The sequence below is a fragment of the Echinops telfairi genome, unplaced genomic scaffold (genome assembly GCF_000313985.2).
Source record: "Echinops telfairi isolate 266 unplaced genomic scaffold, ASM31398v2 ScPeMD7_7410;HRSCAF=8448, whole genome shotgun sequence".
NCBI lineage: Eukaryota > Metazoa > Chordata > Mammalia > Afrosoricida > Tenrecidae > Echinops > Echinops telfairi.
In genome coordinates this window covers 18,484,497-18,504,343 of record NW_022111310.1, presented here as the reverse complement: position 1 = coordinate 18,504,343, position 19,847 = coordinate 18,484,497, and the positions used below count along the sequence as shown (strand labels likewise).

General features: G+C 45.7%; 1 protein-coding gene across 7 annotated transcripts in view; it reads left to right on the top strand.

Annotated features, from left to right (window-relative positions):
* Positions 1-19,847, top strand: part of TNC (tenascin C) — a 100,673-nt gene that overhangs the window by 20,011 nt on the left and 60,815 nt on the right. For all 7 annotated transcript variants that reach the window (XM_045296640.1, XM_045296645.1, XM_045296644.1 and 4 more), the window contains 5 exons: positions 7,523-8,111; positions 11,419-12,828; positions 15,988-16,251; positions 17,855-17,970; positions 18,727-18,883. In XM_045296640.1, coding sequence (XP_045152575.1) covers positions 7,655-8,111; positions 11,419-12,828; positions 15,988-16,251; positions 17,855-17,970; positions 18,727-18,883 — 2,404 coding nt within the window. In that variant the 5' untranslated portion in view covers positions 7,523-7,654. The remainder of the gene's footprint in view (positions 1-7,522; positions 8,112-11,418; positions 12,829-15,987; positions 16,252-17,854; positions 17,971-18,726; positions 18,884-19,847) is intronic.

Below are 19,847 nucleotides of genomic sequence, written 5' to 3'. Positions count from 1 at the left end.
TGGATGGGTGGATGGATGGATGGATGGATGGATGGATGGATGGATGGATGGATGGGTGGAAGAGTGGGTGGATGGATGGATGGGTGGGTGGATGGGTGGGTGTATGTAGGTATGGATGGATGGATGGGTGGATGGGTGGGTGGGTGGAGAAATAAAGGAAATAAAATAAGAGAAAACCTATAGCACCAAGAGGTCTGAAATTCCCTGAACATGGGTGTTTTCCAAGATGCCACCGCTGCTTTCCCTCTGGGAACCAGTACAATAAACTCAGATTGAGAACTGCTAGAGTTTCTCTTAGGCACTTAAAATTTAAGAATTCCGAATGAATGGTGTAAGCGGTGACTCACAACCAAGTTTCTTGATCAGGAGGCAGAATCTGTAGATCTGACTATCAGCTTTGACAGTCATTAGGTGATTCTCCGTGGGTGTCAGTTTCTGGAACTCTTACTTAAATAAGTAGATTGTGGTGCCAATAGTTAGACTGCTAGACTGCTAACCAAAATGTTAGTGGTCCAAGCCCACCAAGACGCCCCTCAGAATAAAGTTCTGGTGTTTTACTTCAAGACACATCCATCACTGGAAACCCCATGGGGTACAATTCTACTCACATGTTTGCCATCACCATGAGTCAGATTAGATTTCACATCGACTGGTAACTGGTTCAGCAAATAGGTTTAATGCCATGCACTACCTGGACCTGTCAGTCATGACTGACTGGAGGGAGGTATTCAGGATTTTCAGGAATAAATATGTGTGAAAACTCCCCAGATGTGTGTTGCGATTCGTTAGCGATGTCCGGCAAAAATGCCAGGAGGATCTGCTAGGGGCCACATATTTCCCTTTCCTGGACTCTGTGATCTTCTACGGTGTTTTAAGCTTTAGAACTTCTTCTAAGCACATGCAGTTGCTCAAATCTGCTTTTGATTCTATGATTTGATATCTGTCAGTGTCTGTGGAAAATACTGAGGAGTTGGGCCAAGGGTTTCCCGTCAGGAGCTTTGCCTAGCAAGACCAAACCACAGGCAGCCTGTTCTGGAGAAAGCCCTGGCTGCGCAGCACAGTCAAGCATCCCAGTAGCAGCCTTGCCTCTGAGAAATGTTGGCCAGAGCACTGACCTCCCAGAAAAAAAAGGTCCCACCCTCGTCTCATTGACTTGCTTTAAAAAGAAAAACCTACTGAATAAGAAGAGATAGGCCAGGGCAAAGTCAGGGACGGGCCTCAGCCTTCCTCGTCTCCTTTGATTCCAGTGTACACCGTCATATGACAAACTGAACCCTAAGAATTACATCTTTCCATGGAAAAAGCAGCCGTTAGTAAATGAGAGCTCCCAATGTTCTGTAACGAACCCATCCTCCTCCAAAGATGAGCCTTCCGCTGTCTTCTCCCCCCAAAGGATACAGTCGTCACACAATAATAATTTCCATCACTCGCCATGATTACCCTCTACCTAGGCATTATCCTCAGGGTGTTGCATGCACTATCTTATTTAATCTTTTTTTCCCCTTCCACTTGCAGCTGAAACAATTTCATTGTCAGGTTGATATTAGTATTGCCATTAACAAACTGGAAAAATGAGGCTCAGAAGGCATCCCCAAGGTCACAGCTATAAGGTTTAGCCATATGAAGTTGCCATTATCCAGTCCGGTTTGACCTACAAAGGCGGGGATTCCATGTAGTGCAACCTAATAGCAAGTGGCGGAACTAGGATCCACCAGTCGCGGACTGGTTCTATGGAAGATATTCTCAAGCATTACAGGGTTTTTCACAGAATGTTTGTCCCTTTAGAGCTTATCATTCTCCCCTGTAAGTACCTGCTTACGTGCCTATGTCCTTTCCTGTACTGTGAACCTCCGTGCAGGAAGGAATTGCACCCTTATTGGTCATCAAAACACCTTCATTGCTCTGGGTTAGACCACAACCTGGTCTATAGCACTCATTCAACTTACCTTCGTTCAGTGGAAGAATGAATTTGTTTTTGTTTTTGTAATGAGTTAATTCTTAGACCTCGGGAATGATTGCCAGATTCCACCGCTACCTAAGCTTCCATGCTTGCCTGAGTGGGTACGTGTTCAAACACGCAGTGCTTGGAGGGTCTGCTTTGGCAGTTAGAGTTGCCTTAATTCTTTTAAGATCCAGGCTGTGCTGGACTCCCTCAATGATGGGGATCAGCTGACCTCGGAAAAAATCCACACTCAAATCTGTTTCCTGGCTCTTTTCTCTTTCTGACACATTCCAAGAAGGAATTTATGGATGCTGGGAAGGACACGGGCCGAGGAATTTCTAGAACCTTTAAGAATGTTCGTGTAAGCAACTCCTGGCTCAATTAACTGCACAATAAAAAGTGCCTGCGTGTAACTTAGAAGAAATATTTGGTATGAGCTGCCGCATGCATTGCCAATGTGGTTTGGAAAGAAATTCATCTGCATTTCCAAACAGTAGGAAGCCCCCTTGTCCCCTCAAACCTAGGATCCCTCCCACATGAGCCAAGCCAACAAGATAAATTCATTCTCCTGAGTATTTTGGAATGAAGTCATAACTAACTAATTTTGAAATATGAGACGAGCCAGTTGGAAGTTTTGTCTTTATCTAAAAATGAAATTGTTTATTCTCCAGCTGTGACCCAGGAAAACATTCAAAGATTGTTGATTCCTTGATCTAACTCTGGTCTTTGTTCTGTGATGAAGTGCCTAAAAATAGTCATCAGTTTAGTCCATCCTGCTTCAAGGTTAGCTACCAAACAGTTCTATTAGAAAAACACAGGTGATTTGATAGCATGCCAGAAAGCTCCTTAAAGTATACAATGATAAACAAAGGGTTGTTTAGCCATGGCTGTCATGGTCCTAGCCTTGGTTTCCCCACTTGTTAAATAAAATATGACTTTACAATTAAGCTCTGAATTAAAACCTATAATGCTAAAATCTGGAGAAATAATCCTAGACTGAAGGCATGTACTACCAAGGGAATTGAAATAAGAACTCAATGTATACATTTTATCAGTGATTAATCCTAATATTATACAAAGATTTAAAAAAATGCAAAGGAGGAGCGGTAGTTTTCAGAATCACTGTTCTTTTGTTTGTAGGGGGTAATGGTAGTGAGGGTAGTAAATGTGCACTCAAATTTGAAGTTCAAGGAACTCAATACAGAAGTCTAATGTCTTCCCACCTTTCTCAGCAGATGGCTGACTGTGAGCAATTAGGCTTCTGGTCTTAAAGGAGGTATAGTGTGGCTTACTGGGTTAAGTTCTGGTTCTTTACATTGACCTCTAAGGCCTCCTTAACAGAGGAGCCCTAGTGCTGTAGTGGTTACACGTTGGGCTGCTAACCATAAGGTCAGCAGTTTGAAACCACCAGCTGCTCCACAGTAGAAAGATAAGGCGTTTTACTCTCTTGGTAACTCACAAGGGCAGTTCTACCCTGCCCTATAGGGTCACTATGATTCAGAATTGACTTGAGTGAATGAGAGCCCTCCTTCACATGGCTTCGCAATATGCCCAACCCCTCTTGTTCCCTCCCCGCCACCCCCAACCTGCCTGAGCGAGCACACATGCTTGTTCCTTGGGGCCACATGGAACTAGCCAGCACTGCTTCGGATCCTGTCTTCCTCAACCTTGCTTTTCTCCATCACTAAATAAACAAGCACTAATCTCCCATCATTCCTCCTGCGAGATATTTTCCAGATCTTTCAATGGATGATCACGTCCTATAAAGATAAGAATCTGCCTGCGCTTTTTAAAGAGTTTCCAAAGTTGCTCATTCTGAAATTTTAAAAGCCCATCAGTCAGGACATGATTCTTCATGTTTAACCTAAATATCTCAATCTGAAATCTAAAGCAATTTTCAGAAGCGATATAAACCAGCCAGCTGTCTGCATGAAAATAGTTTACATTCTTAAAAGTCATTATGTGCTCCCTGTTTTTTCCTCTCTGCCATAAATATTTTTGTTTCTAACCAATTCATCTTCATGTGATTTACCTTCTCATCTATCAATAATTTCTGCAGCTTTTCTTTGATCTAGATGCAAATTGTTGTTAAATTTAGAAGTAGCTTTAACTAGAAAGTCAGACTCAGGATTAAGCAATAGGATTCCAACGTCTAGCCCTCTTGCCAGGTTGTGTTCCTATGATAATATAGGAGGGTAACAAGATAAAGACTGCTTTTTAAATGGATGTCTTCTATAAGCACCATCATACTAGGTGCTTTATGTACATGCTTTATGCTTATTTGTTACCCCATTCTAGAAGTGTTTTACAACTGAGGCGATGGGTTTTAGCAGGTAAGTAGTTTACAATACCACGCAGCTATAGAGTGACACCTGAAATCAATTTTGTCTAATTCCAAATCCTAGGCATTTTCTACCATACTAATGACAGATTGGTCATATTACCGAGTTGATTATGACCCATAGCAGCCCCATGTGTCACTTAATAGAATTGTTCCATAAGTGTTCTGGACTGAAACCTTTCCAGAAGATTCTCTATTGCCAGGTTTTTCTTCCATAGCGCTCTGGGTGGATTAAAAGGTCCGTAGTTGAGCAAAAACTATTTGTTTTACCTAGACCAGCACAGGCCAATGTGAAATGCACAATGCTCAAGAATCACATTTCATTCCTTCAAACAATACAACATCTCTTCTGCTAATACACATCTCTTACCTGGAAAATCCTCTTGCCTGGAAAAATCCTCAAGCCTGCATCTGTCCAGTCATTATTACTTTAGACTCATTGCCTGGGAGTCTCAATCAGCACCCACGATAGCCTTTTTTGATGGAAACTCGAATCATTTACCAACACACACAGAAACATTGGATGGAAATCCAAAAGCCTTTCAAGCCTGGCTTCTAGGCCTTTCTCAAAAGGAAGAGCTAAGAACTGGTGGGTAAAAGAACAGACTTCGCAGAAGACAAAGAGAGTGAAAGCAGTCATTCCAATAGAGCACATAATCAATAAATATTTGTTAAGTAGATAGATAAGATGGCTAAATTTGTTTGAGAGAACTTGCCAAATTCTGCTCTTCATAATAATCGTCATTCATTGAACTCATTTACATTCAGAAACACACAGATTACCATTTAAGAAACTAATTTGAATGGGGATGCATAATCAGAAGTGTGTGTGTGTCTGTGTGCACGCCTAACCAAGGAACAAACGTTCAAACGAAGATGTTCCGTGGCTACTTAGTGAAATATCAAAGATGAGTATGTTTCAATGGTGGTGGACGTACACATTCTTGATGAAATACGCAGCTGTGTCTTTCTAGGTCTACCGACCCCCACCCAGCCCTTACAGAAATGCCTCTTGGTTTCATTTCCCCTGCCACAATCCCTCTGCTGTCATCATAGTGATCCGTTAGGATTATATTGGGGATATCCTATCCTAGGAATAAAATCCACGTGGGGCTAAAAAAACGTGGGAAACTTCTTATAGGATAAGCAATTCAAGTAGCACAGCTAACTGCCATTAAAAAAAAAAGAATTAGAAAGTGCACCTGCAAAAATAACATGGACACAGGGAAATATGAATTGGTGAAGTGGCTAATTAATAATCAAATAGCTCCTCAGTTCTCTTCTTGAACACATTCAAGTGCATTTACTAGTTAAAGAAGGCCACTAATTTGATTTCTTGGCGTGTTTGGATGGTTCTCACACACAGCTGAGGTAGTTTTAGTCAGTGTTATATCATCCCAAGCTAGTCATCCCTGTTTTTGTTTGACTGCTTCTCAGTCATCTTTAGCAGCTCCCTTTTCCTCTGGAACCTGATTGTCCTTACAGATGAATACCCATACAATAGATTAATAACCAAAGTGAGAAATGCCTCATGCTAGCATATTCTCCTCCACATTCTATTTCCATTGAATCATTTTCATTCCGCTTAAATTTGGTCCTTTGCAATAAGTCATGGCCTGTCACTCTTTGACAATCCCTTTTGTTTTTCAAACTCCAGACACAAATATATTGTGTCCCACAAAATAAATTATTTGCATTCTTTCTTGTTTTCTTACTCAATTTTGAATGGATGGTTCCATGTTCTTCTGAACGCTATTGTAAATCTTCTAAAAGTAGGCACTTGTTCTCCGATTTACCTTTATTAACCACATAATTTTGGTTACTGTGGAAAACTCAGGGAGAGCTCTATAAGTGCTTATTGATTGGACAAGATATAAGAGATTCATTGACCTCCTTTCTAAGCCATCTACCTGCCCTGAAGCACAACTCATGCAACGCTGATTGAGGTAATTAGTTTATTGTGCCAGCCTGGCCGATAAACACATGTGGGATTAATTGAAGGGTGGAGCGATAAATGGCTTGGCAAGCCTTACCTTTCTTGTCTCTTGCTCATCGATCATCCGACCAGTGTGCGGCTGCCTTGCTGTTCTATCAGACTTTTCTAAAAAAAATTTGTCTTTTTTAAGCTTTGGAAATAAAGAGAAAGGAAGCACGGGTTCACAACAGTAGAGTGACATACCAACCAACACATAACTAGTCAGAAGTTCACCTGGAATTAGGACTCTTTGGTTTCTGGAATCCTTTATTTTAACTACTGTCTCTCAAGGCAAAGGTGAGCCAGAAAATGGTATTAAAATAGCTTGGAAAGTAAACACTAAGAAGAGGAGTTTTAAAAACACAACTCGCTGACATCAAGTTGAGTGTGATTCACAGTGACCTATAGGAAAGAGTAGCACTGCCCCTGTGGGTTTCCAGGGCTATACATTTGTGTGGGAGCAGAAAGCCTCCATTTTCTTCTGCAGAGTGGCAGAGAGTTTCAAACTACAGGCCATTTGGTTAGAAACCCAAGCTCTATGTTCCCAGGAGGTAGGCATTATGAAACACTAATTTGGCCTCTATTCTTCATATCATCATATTGAGTCACTCGAGTGCTGGGCTAGTGAATACTGGAAGCATAAATGAAACTATGCATGACTCCTAGCTGATGCTTGCACTTGAATCGTCATTTTCACGTGAGCCCTGGCAGTGGTGTTGGCTAAGCTTTTAGACTGCATAGCTAAGGGCCAGCAGTTCAAACATCCCAGCCTCTCTAAAGCAGACTGACCACCCAGTATGCTCTCATTAAGATGTACAGCCTGGAAACCCCCATATACCTCATTATTATTTGGAATCAATGCAATAGCAATGTGTTCAGTTTGGGGAGGAGTTGAAATGGACCCAGTGGCCGTGAGCTTGGGTTTGGTTGGGCTGTGTTATTTATCGATTTCTGTACGAAAGGAAAAAAAATTCAAATTCTATTATCTACTTCATTGCCCAGAGCTATAGTTAAGATTAAAATCCAAATCTCTTGTATTTCAAATCCTACTTTGATGTCTACACAGATTCCTGAAGGTGGGCAGTGAGTGAAATAGTTCCTGTACGAAAGCAACATTCCTTTCGAGTCCATTTCCTATCACTCTAGTGAGTCTATCTCAAGTCTCAAACGCAGGAGGTGTAAAACCAAAATTCACTTGGCCTCGCAGACATTCAATAGCTAGATGGAGTAGCATATACTAACAAGTTTACTTTCCTTTGTTTAGGAAAGATCATTTCTTCAAGAAGATACAGAACGTTTGTTTTGGACTCGACTCTGTGCTTCCAACCCCCTAATTTCAACCTGAGAGTGAAGAACCCTAAGACCCCACCATCACCCAGCCAAACCTTCCTCAGCCATGGGGGCCACAGCTCGGCTGTTGGCGGGCATCGTCGTTGCTTTGCTTGCTCTCTCTGCCAAAGGTGGGGTCCTCAAGAAAGTCATCCGGCACAAACGACAAAGTGGCGTGAATGTCACCTTGCCAGAAGAGAGCCAACCAGTGGTGTTTAACCATGTCTACAACATCAAGCTGCCTATGGGGTCCCAGTGTTCAGTGGATCTGGAATCAGCCAGCGGGGAGAAGGACGTGGCCCCACAGTCAGAGCCCAGGGAAGGCTTCCAGGAACATACAGTGGACGGGGAGAATCAGATCGTCTTCACACATCGTATCAACATCCCCCGCCGGGCCTGTGGCTGTGCTGCTGCCCCTGACATCCAGGAGCTCCTGAGCAGGCTGGAGGAGTTGGAGACGGTGGTCTCTGCCCTGCGGGAGCAGTGTACCATGGGAGCAAGCTGCTGTCTTCAAACTGCAGAAGGTATGAATTACTAGAGATGAGAGAAATGCCAAGCACGGTAGGACCCACCATTTGTTTCCAAATTGGTTTTCTAGAAAAGCTGTCTTACAAAGGATTCACTATAAAGAGCTGTTCTGGGCAGGTGGGTGAGGGAACATATTTATCTCTAGCCTGCTCTTAGGGAACCGTGGTGACAAATGACTTCATAGGGATTTTCAGGCCTCTGGAAAGTCCTGCTTTGAGCAATTCTGTTTGACTCTAATTAAAAGTTTCTCAGATTCATTTTAAGATGAACTTTTCTTGACCCCCAAACCTAAACATATCTCAGGACATCCCTGATCCAAAGAGTGCACTTAGAGAGGTCGTGATGTAGCCCAATCCCATCATTTGTACACACAGGGAAACTAAGGCCTAGAAGGAGGATGAGCTTGTTCAAGGTTCTCCAATGAGTTGTTGAGTTAGTAAGCCACAGAGTTCTACGCTCCAATTCATGTCCTTACAAATTTATAATTGCTGTCCGTGGTGGAACAAATTCTGTGGTGTATGGGGGAAAAAAAAGTTCAAGTTTAATGGTGACCATAATCACAAACATGAATTGAGCCCCTTCTAGATATATACCAGATGGAGTTCCTGGATGATACAAATGGTCAATGCACTCAGCTGCTAACCAAATGGAGGTTCAAGTCCACCCCTCCCCCCAAAAGACAAAAAAATCCAAACTCACTTCCATCGAGTCGAGGCTAACTCATAGCAAGCCTATAAGACAGGGTAGAACTGACCCGCTGGATATCAGAGACTGTAACCTTCCACGGGAGTAAAAAGTCCTGTCTTGGTCCCACGGAGCTGCTGGTGCTTTCAAACTGCTGACCTTGCAGTCAGCAGCCCAATGCATAACCGCTATGCACCAGAGCTCCACTGCAGCCAAGTCCACCAAGTACCGTCAATGAAATGACTGACATCTACGTCTGAAGGCCTAAGGAGCACAGTACTCTGCTGATTGACACACGGGGCGTTGCCATAAGTCAGATGCCGTGGCACCCGGTTACTGCTAGGCACCAGCCATTGCCATTTGTTATCCAATTTAACCCTCCTGGCAACTCTTGGAGGAAGGTTTGTGCAAATCTAAGAATCCAGATTCCAAAAAGTTAAGCAACTGACACAAGATGTGCCAAAGAATGCTACTAGGTGATGCAGAAAGTGTCTGTGGGTCTCAGCACTCACACTCTCTCCGCAATCATATCCTGCCCCATCTGCACTCATCTGAGGGAACCATCCACTCCGGAACTACGCTGTCACCCCCCTGTTCCTGAAAGTGGCTAGAGAGTCAAGTCATTTCAACAGATTTGAATCTGAAATGACTATTTCTCTTTCTGCCATACTCAGAAAAAAGCATCAGGAAGTCCTTTGACAAATTATTTTTAAGAGTAGACCTAATCACCTAAAGTGGAGCGTACTATCACACGTGATCAAGGTCCCTCTCTCTCTGTCTCTGTCCCTCCCTTTTTAAGATGAATGTGTTTGTCACTAAAGGCTTGTTTGTCAAGGTCTCTAATCCAAAAAGAGAGAGAAGGGAGGGAGGGAGGGAAGAAAGAGAGAGAAAAGGAGGAAAGCAAGAAAGTCTTGATTCAGAAAGCGTTTTATCTTTCATTTCTATTAGCTCGGGAGCAAAATACAGATGGAAGTTCACAGTATTAATAATGCTGAAGAACAGGTAGAACTTATTTTTAGAGCAGTGGTACCCATACAAATATAACAAAAATCACATACGTATATAATCTCAGAATTTCCAGTACTCACATTTTTTAAAGGGACACAAGAAGACAAAATGCTTTTAGTCATCGGTTTAGCTTAACTCAGCATAATCAAAATGTAAACTTTCTCACCATGGACTCGATATAAAGAGTTTTAATGGGATAGCTTACATTTTTCTTTCTTTGATACTAAAGCTTTGCAATCCAACATGTGCTTTGCATTTATAGCACAACTCAAATGGAACTGGCCATGGTTCAAGGGCTTAATAGCCATGTGTGTCCAGTGGCTACCAGACGGGACTGCGCCGACCTCAATTCTAACTTTCCAAGCAAAGATTCCTCTTTAACATCCTTCCTTCCTGCTCTTCAGAAGGAAATAGATGCTATGGATCACCACTATACCCAGGAGCAGGGAAGCTGGAGGTCAACTTTGTTTCTTCTCCTGGTTCCACGAAGATCAGACCAGCGGCCACTGAGAAGTGACAGGATAAGATTTAGGCTCATAAAGCCGGGTCATCCAGCCCCGACCTCCACTCATCAGTTCACCCTATGCTGCTGCATTCGGGATAGAACAGGGAGGAGAGATAAAGCCACACGTGCTGTCTGTGGGTAGGGCCAGATGAAAAGGCGCTCTGTCGGAATTACAAAGCCGATCCTTAGCTGCCTCATTTTAGTTATGGAAAATTAGAACCTTTTGCACACGCAACCCCCATGCAAACTTGAGTCAACTCTCCTGAAAGAAAGAAAGAAAGAAAGAAAGAAAGAAAGAAAGAAAGAAAGAAAGAAAGAGGCACAATAATAGGCTTTGAATGTCTTCCGTGAACTCTCATTTCTCCGGTGAGGTGGGATTATTGGCCCTCCTTTACCAAGGAGGACCCTGAGTGCCAGGCCATTTAAAGCCTTGGTCATAGATGGTCCAGCTTGTGGGTCAAAAGGTCAGAATTTAGTTCATTTCAACGAGTGCTTGGGTATCGGGGAAGGAGCATGGTAAGTATGTCCCCTCAGTAGGAATGGTGACTCAAATTCCTCTGGGCTCAGGGTACCTCCTTGGAAATCTGATTAAGATTTAAAACTACAGATCTTCACACACACACACACACACACACACACACACACACACACATTCTTTGCCCACAGGTTTACAATTTCAGGGAGTCCAGGGACCACTTGATGTTCCAGGTTAAGAATTCTTACTTGGTGTCATCTGAAAGTTTGTGGCGCTGGTGCACTCGGAGGGACCTTGGAAGAAAGGCCTGGTCAGGATAGTTCAGCCGCTGATAGCCCATTGCACCAGTTCTGTTCTGATACCTTTGGGGCTGCCATGAGTCAAAATCAACTCCACAGCCACTGCTGCTGCAGCTGCAGCTAGTGACAAAGACGGTAGTGCTGATGGCGCTGGTGGTAACTGGATATGAGTCCCCTCTGTCATCACACACTGAGCAGCTGGTTTTCAGGCCAGGTGGGCTCTGGGAATGCCCCCATCCTCTAGCTGTTTTTGAGCCTGCCTTTGTCTGCTAGTTATCGAGCTATCCGGCCACTCGTGCTCCACTGAACCCATCTGTTCTCTTGGTTGGCAGGCCGCCTGGACACCACGCCCTTCTGTAGTGGCCACGGAAACTTCAGCACCGAAGGATGTGGCTGTGTGTGTGAGGCTGGCTGGAAGGGGCCCAACTGCTCGGAGCCTGAGTGTCCAGGCCACTGTCACCTGCAAGGCCAGTGCATAGACGGGCAGTGCATCTGTGACGAGGGCTTCACCGGTGAGGACTGCAGCCAGCTGGCCTGTCCCAGCGACTGCAATGACCAGGGCAAGTGTGTGGACGGCATCTGCGTCTGTTTCGAAGGCTACGCTGGGGCCGACTGTAGCCAGGAGGTCTGCCCGGTGCCCTGCAGCAAGGAGCACGGCAGCTGCGTGGACGGGCGCTGCGTGTGCCAGGACGGCTTTGCGGGCCACGACTGCAACGAGCCGCTGTGCCTCCACAACTGTCACAACCGCGGGCGGTGCGTGGAGAACGAGTGTGTGTGCGACGAGGGCTTCACGGGCGACGACTGCGGGGAGCTCATCTGCCCCAACGACTGCTTCGACCGCGGCCGCTGCGTCAACGGCACCTGCTACTGCGAAGAGGGCTTCACGGGCGAGGACTGCGGGGAGCTCACCTGTCCCCGCGCCTGCCATGGCCAGGGCCGCTGCGAGCAGGGCCAGTGCGTGTGCGACGAGGGCTTCGCGGGCCCCGACTGCAGCGAGAAGAGGTGCCCCGCAGACTGCCACCACCATGGCCGCTGCCTCGACGGCCGCTGCGAGTGCGACGATGGCTTCGAGGGGCCTGACTGCGGAGAGATCAGGTGTCCCAATGGCTGCCACCGCCAGGGCCGCTGTGTCAATGGGCAGTGCGTGTGCGACGAGGGCTACACCGGGGAGGACTGCAGCCAGCAGCGCTGTCCCAACGACTGCCACCGCCGGGGCCGCTGCGTGCAGGGCAAGTGTGTGTGCCAGTCAGGCTTCCAGGGCTACGACTGCAGCGAGATGAGTTGTCCCAATGACTGTCACCAGCACGGGCACTGCGTGAACGGCATGTGTGTGTGCGACGAGGGCTACATGGGCGAGGACTGCCGGGACCTGCGGTGCCCCAAGGACTGCAGCCACCGGGGCCGCTGCGTGGACGGCCAGTGTGTGTGCGAAGACGGCTTCGCTGGCCCCGACTGCGCCGAGCTCTCGTGCCCCAGTGACTGCCACCGGCAGGGCCGCTGCGTGAACGGGCAGTGCGTGTGCCACGAAGGCTTCATGGGCAAGGACTGTCGGGAGCGAAGGTGCCCGGGGGACTGCAGCGGCCAAGGCCGCTGTGTGGACGGCCAGTGCGTCTGCCACGAGGGCTTCACGGGCCTGGACTGTGGGCAGCGTTCCTGCCCCAGTGACTGCCACGGCTGGGGACAGTGTGTTCTCGGCCGCTGCATCTGCAACGAAGGCCACGCTGGCGCAGACTGCTCAGAGGGTGAGTACGAACAAGCCCTCGAGCTAGTGTGAAGCCCTGGGTGTTGGAGAGCTGTGTGCCACACTGCACAAGCTCACACCCACCCACCTAGGCACACACACATAGAGAGACACACACTGATGCTTGGAGGCGTCAGACTGGTCAGCCACCTGTTACAAATCAGGGTTGTTGGGCTTCCCCGAAATGAACTAACCCACTACCACAGAGCCAAGTCCCACTCGTGGCCACCCTAGGAACCCGCTGTTCCTTCTCAGGCTTACAGAGGCTATGTAAGTGTCTCTGGGACACTGGCTAACACATCGCATTGCTGGCTAACTTGTCCAAAAGGAGCAGGGGAGGGGGTGGGGGGGTGAACAGGCTGCTAACTTCAAGGACAACAGTTGAAAACTACCAGGCGATCCACAGGAGAAAGATGAGGCGTTCTACTCCGGTAAAGAGTTACAGTCTCAGAAACTCACAGGGGCAGTTCTACCCTGCCCCACAGAGTGGCTATGGGTCAGAATGAACTCGAGGGCAATGAGTTACTTGCTTACTGGACTGCAGTGGATTAAGGTGTGCTAGTGGCACTGTGGATTGGTGTTGGACTTCTAACCATAAGATTAGTGGTTCATACTAGTACAGATAGGAACTAAAAATAAGGGAATCCAGGGCGGATGAGCCCTACAGGACCAGTGGTGTGAGTGGCGAAACAGGGAGGGTAGAGGGAGAGTAGGTAGGAAAGAGGGAACTATATGTGACCTCCTCCCTAGGGGACAGACAACAGAAAAGTGGGTGAAGGGAGACATCGGACAGGGAAAGATATGACAAAATAACAATTTATAAACTATCAAAGGCTCATGAGGGAGGGGGGAGCAGGGAGGGAGAAGAAAAATGAGGACCTAATGCCAGGGGTTTAAGTGGAGAGGAAATGTTTTGAGAATGATGAGGGCAATGAATGTACAAATGCGCTTTACACATTGGTGTATGTATGGATTGTGATAAGAGTTGTATGAGCCCCTAATAAAATGATTAAAAGGAAAAAAAAGAGTAGTGGTTCAAACCCAGTAGTCACTCCATGGGAGCAAGATGAGGTTGTCTGTTCCAGTAAAGATTTATGGTCTCAAAACCCCTAAGGAACAGTTCTATTCTGTCCTATAGATTCACTGTGAGTCAGACTCAACTTGATGGCAGCGACTTGAGGTGGTTGTTTTGTTTTGTTTGGGCAATCTAACTACAGTGAGTTCAAACTTCAGTGCCGACAATGGGGTCTATGAAATGATAACCTCTCTATGCTTAGCCTTCTTTCTTCCCATCCAAGCCTGAGAAGAGAGCAGACTTTCATTCTGGATAGAAACAATCATTTATCTAAATTGCACTGGAGAGTAACATTGTGTAAGGCAGAAACTCTTTGAAATGCCCACTCAGTTAAAGAGCGAATGCTGATTGCCTTCGAGGAGGATTTGCCTCTTAAACCTCTTATCAGTACATTTTTTTTCAAAACCATTTTATTTGGAGCTAATACAGATATCATGTCCTTCCATAATTCAATCACAAGCAGTATTGTCAATAGTTACCACAATCAATTTTAAACATTCTTTTCCTTCTTGAACTCTTTCACATCAGCCACCCCCCTACCACTGTACCCCCAGAAACCCTTATTTTATTTGCTGCCCATATAGGTTCATTAATCCTGGATTTTTATACTGAAAAACAGAAAAATATATAACAAAAATTCAAGAGGGTCACTCCCAATGACAAAACACATCTGAGATAAGCCCAAATGTGACTGAACAAACAAATAAAACAAAAAACAAACAAATACAGAAAATGTTGAAAACCATATTAGGCCAACATGCATGAGGGTTGGGTGAGAATCAACTGACAAAGTTTTAGCCATTCAAATCAGGTTTATCCTTTTGATCTGCTATAGCCATGTAACTAGTTTATTCCCATCCCTGCTTTAATGGATAGAGGCAGTTCCTGGGAAGCTTTTTCCAATGTAGATACCACAGATGCATCTTGGGCTCCATTGTCATCCATAGCCTTCTGCAAATCAGATTCTCACACTTCAGGCTCTGATACTAATTCCACCTTTGGCTTCAGATTATATGATTTACAGTTCTTCAGTCACTGCAGTTGTGTTTCTTCCATGTGGCCTTAGTTAACTTAGATGGCTGCTTTTTTTGAAACAAGACCTTTAAAGGCCTCAGATGCTGATAGCTGGGCACCATCGAATTTCTTTACCACACTTTGCGATAGCACCCCTGTCTTCTGTGGTCCCTTCCTGAGGGCGAGTATCAAGTAGGGCCATGATGTAAGAACTAATTTTTACATGTTCTTGCCTATTCTTACGTCTATGTATGACCCTTTGGGTTCCTGTAGAGACCTCCTCATTAATTTATGGTAGAGAGTCTCTCAGTACTTTTATTTATCCCAAGGACTGTTTGCTCTTCAAAGGAGTACTACCTCCAGCGGTCACTACAGGGTGTGTCTTATAGTAAGTGCTTTGTAATCATTGGTTGGATGAAAACACAATGAGAATAGTAACGGTAGAGCCATCCTTACACAGTTTCCGTCTACCTAAATATGCAGTTATTGTGATTGAGAATTTCTACCTGAATTAAAGTGATTGGTCTGCAGGAATCAAAAAGGGCCCTGTGTTTAATGCAGCACCCTACATTGGTTGGAAAGAACAGAGGTTGGCAGGCGGTAGAAAGTCAATTCCAAATTTGATGAGGTAAGTGACCTTGGCACTTTTGCCTCATTGATCTTCTATGTCAAAGATGAAAGGGTTGGACCGGGATACATTCCCCGTGCTAAGGACAAAGGGCGTGACATCCAGAGCAGGGGACCAAGACCAGGCCCTTCTGTCCCATGGCAGCCACCCTAATTTGAACTAAAACTCGTGGAGGGGAGACCGAAGAGAAGTAGCCAGGTCACAAAAAACAGGGCATGCCAACTACTGACCAGAAGGCAATGGGTACCCACTGCGGTTGTTTAAGCTTGTGACAGCAGAGGATTCTTGATGAGTTCTGCATTTCAGAAAATGAAAGTTGGGCTTCAGGACCGGATCCTCAGTTCTTTGTCACAGGCAGTGGAAAGGACAGGTGTCGAAAAGCAAACACCGAAAGACTCCTATGATACATTATTGACTGAGATAGCCCTTCTTATTCCTACCAGTGTCCCCTCCCAAAGACCTCATTGTGACTGAAGTAACGGAAGAGACGGTAAACCTGGCCTGGGACAATGAGATGCGGGTCACGGAGTACCTGGTTGTGTACACGCCCACCCATACCGGAGGCCTGGAAATGCAGTTCCGAGTCCCCGGGGACCAGACGTCCACCACCATCCGAGAGTTGGAGCCTGGTGTAGAGTACTTCATCCGGGTGTTTGCCATCCTGGAGAATAAGAGGAGCATTCCTGTCAGTGCCAGAGTGGCCACGTGTGAGTGAGCAGACCACTCTCCCCCAGCTGCCACTACCTTTCCCTCTCTCATCATACCGTATTCTCAGGAGTCGGCCTCTTGCTTTTGCCACACATACTTCTAGCTGCTGCTCTCAAATCACGTCAATTAAGGAGATCCTGGAATCCAGGTGGCGTGTACTGGAGAGTCAAGTCTGAAATTCTGACTCATGAAGACCCTGTAGGGCACAGTAGAACTGCCCCACAGGGGTCTTAAGACCCCAAGGTCATTTCACCCTCAGGCTGCCTGGTGGATTTGAATTCCAACCTCTAGGTTAGCAGCAAATTGCTAACCCCTAGGACGCCTCAAAATCCACGTTAGCACATTGAATATCTTCCAAGATCCACCTTACTTTCCATAAAGCAAACAACAAGAACGAAATCCTCCTTCTTTTTCCCCACGTCCCTCTCTCTCAACCTCATTGCCATGAAGTCAAGGGCACTCAGCGACCCCTCACCATAGAGAAGGTTTGCTGCTATCACTGAGCAAGTGTTCACTATGCAGTAAGTGGGGCTTCAGGCAATTTCTAGTTGTCAGCGCATTTAATCTTCACAACAGTCCTAGGAGTTCAGTAATATTGTTAAACCCCGCCCCCTTACACATTAGATTAAGAGCGGTTTGGCTCCAATCCACAAACTTGATGAGATTTGAGCCAGGCTATCTGGATGCAGAGTTCATTCTCTTCCCACTGGACTCCAGGACTTTCTCCGTGGCAAAAACTAGAAAACCAAAAACCCACCAAAGACAAGAATGAAACTCACTCCCACCACATCAATGCTGACTCACAGAGACCCTGTATAGCCCACTGTCTATTAATTAAAAATAAATAAGTAAAAAATGGAATTGCAAGGGTTTAAGTTATTCCTCTAAGAGCCTGACATTAGTATAATTTATAATTACTTTCACACCTGAAAAGCAAGCTGTGGCTGAAATTGACTGAGTGATCATAGTAGTGGCTACCATTGATTGAACTTATGCTCAGATGCCAGAAGCCATGGCAGAATCTTGCACGTATTATTTTACTTCATCCGCAAAACATCTGTGAGAGGCAGGCATATATACCTTCTTCCCAAAGGAGGAGAAAACAAATTAGATGAATTGTGTGCAATTTCTCCATGTTCACAAAGCGAGTAGTGGGGGCGCATAGCTTAGAGCTCAAACTGATCCCAAAGCCCAGGCTCTGACTAGGTTACACAAAACTAAATTGTCAATATGAAATTATATAGCCGGAGTCCCTGGGTACTGTAAATGTTGAATCACTCTGCTCCCAGCTAAAAGGTTGGCCATTGAAACCCACCTAGGGCACCTTGGAAGAAGTTTATGTGCACACCTGGGTTTGTCATGCGTCAGAATCAACTTGATGGTTAGTGTTTGATCCTGGTGAATAATCATATGGCTTGTCTCACTAGTAGCTTTCAGGCCTCTTCCAAGTAGACCGCTCCCCTCAGAAGAACCCTCCAATAGATTCCTCAGACAGTTCCAGGTCCTGAGGGAGGCATCCGCTTTGGGATTTAGTGAAGGGGCTGTGGTGCCCCATCACACCTCGGCTCCACCCTTACTTCCGACTTGTTTTGTTCTTGATAGACTTGCCTACTCCTGAAGGCCTCAGATTCAAATCCGTCAAGGAGACGTCTGTGGAAGTAGAGTGGGACCCTCTGGACATAGCTTTCGAAACCTGGGAGATTATCTTCCGAAACATGGTAAGGAATAGGCCAAAGTTCACGAGTATTTGGCCACAAGAATCTGGAAGATGTTCAAAGTGGCTCTGCAGAAATTTTAAGTCAACTTTTTTTCTCTACATCAGGTGGAGAACAAAGCCCTAAAATTTCACGTCTTTGTGCATGTGTGGATATGGGAAAATTCTATTATCTTTCACTCCCTGTGTCTCTGAACTTTGTGAAGCCCTCTTGTGTATTTTAAGTATGTTGGGCTTCTCCTGATTTTAGTAAGTTGATAAATACAGTGTTTAGGGCTAAGAGATTCTCACCGAAGCAAAGAAGAGAATAATTAGTTGCGGTCTTAAAATTCCTCATGGCATATCTCAGATGGAGCATCCCTTCTCTCTGAAATGCATCGGCAACTGAGTTTCTGAATGCGAGTCTGGGACGGTCACAGTCATGTGACATGGGAGCACCGTGTGACTTCTCTGATGCTGCTCACTTCATTTATCAAGGGAGGGGCTCAACTTGCAGCTTCAGAAAGTCTCCAGCTCTCACGTTCAGTCATGTGCCCTGCGTATCAGAGAGGTGAATAGAGTTTCACCAGGGAGAGGACAGACTGGAGGGACGTCATCAGTATCCCTGTCTCCTCAGCACCTCCGCCACTGATCAGATGCATTCTATGGGTGAATGGAAGAAAGAATACCTGAGGAATGAATGATTACTCCACAAACAACCCCCATCAGCAAAGAGGCTGGCACTTTCTGTAGGTCTTACCAAGCTGTCCCTGTCTTTCAGAATAAAGAAGATGAGGGAGAGATCTCAAGAAGCCTGAGGAGGCCGGAGACCACATACCAGCAAACTGGCCTGGCTCCCGGGCAAGAGTATGAGATATCACTGCACATCGTGAAAAACAACACACGGGGCCCAGGCCTAAAGAGAGTGACAACCACCCGTGAGTATCACTTTAATGCCCTGATGTAATGAGAAGACTAACAGAAACTCACAGCACCTTCTGGTTGTTAACGCACCCACTGATATCCCATCTGTATCAATCCGTTTGGGCTGAGTAACAAGCCCAAGCTTAGTGACATAAAAGAACAATTTCCCCAGTTGGCGCTCTGGGGCTGGACTCCATGAGAAATGTTGCTGGTCTCGATTGGGCTCACTCGGGCAGCTGTGCCACTTGGAGTGCTGGCCTAGGTTGGCCTCACCCAGGTGGTGTCTTGTGCCTCCATGTAATCGCCAAAGTTCCAGCGAGCTAGCTGGAGTCTGACAGCTAAGCAGATGGACCCAACGAACAGGGATAAGTAGGCGAGGTCTCTGAAGACCTGGGCTCCAGGCTGGCACTGTTTCAATTGCTCCATTGTATTGATCAAAGTAACTTCCGGGGCCGGTTCATACCTATGGGAAGGGCAAACACATCCATCTCTTAATAAGACGAGCTTCACAGAAACTTCTCAAAGGAGTAAAGCAAAACGAGGAAAGTAATTGAGACTATCGCAAGCAATTTACTACATTGCCTAATTGAATTGTAGCAACAGTCTTATGCAAGAGGCAGGGGAAATACTAATGTCATTATTTTTCAAGAGTAGAAACTGAGTCTTAGGTGAGTTAAATCAATGTTGCTAACATCCCAGGCCCAAGAGTGTTAGAACCACAGCTTTAAGCCAAGGATTGGCTTCAAACCTTAACCTCATTATGACTCCCATCATTTAGGCTCTGATTTATTCTGTGTTTTCAACAGGAACCTAAATAAAGTTTTATTCAGTACTAAGCACTTCTTGGAGATAGAAAGGGTTTGACATTGCTCAATCATTTGTGGGAAAAGAGGGATCTGAACTGGAAGTTGTTCTACCAGGAAACAGAGTTTTAGAATTGTTCATTGCCATGTCATGAGTCCGCTTTTAAATCTTCAA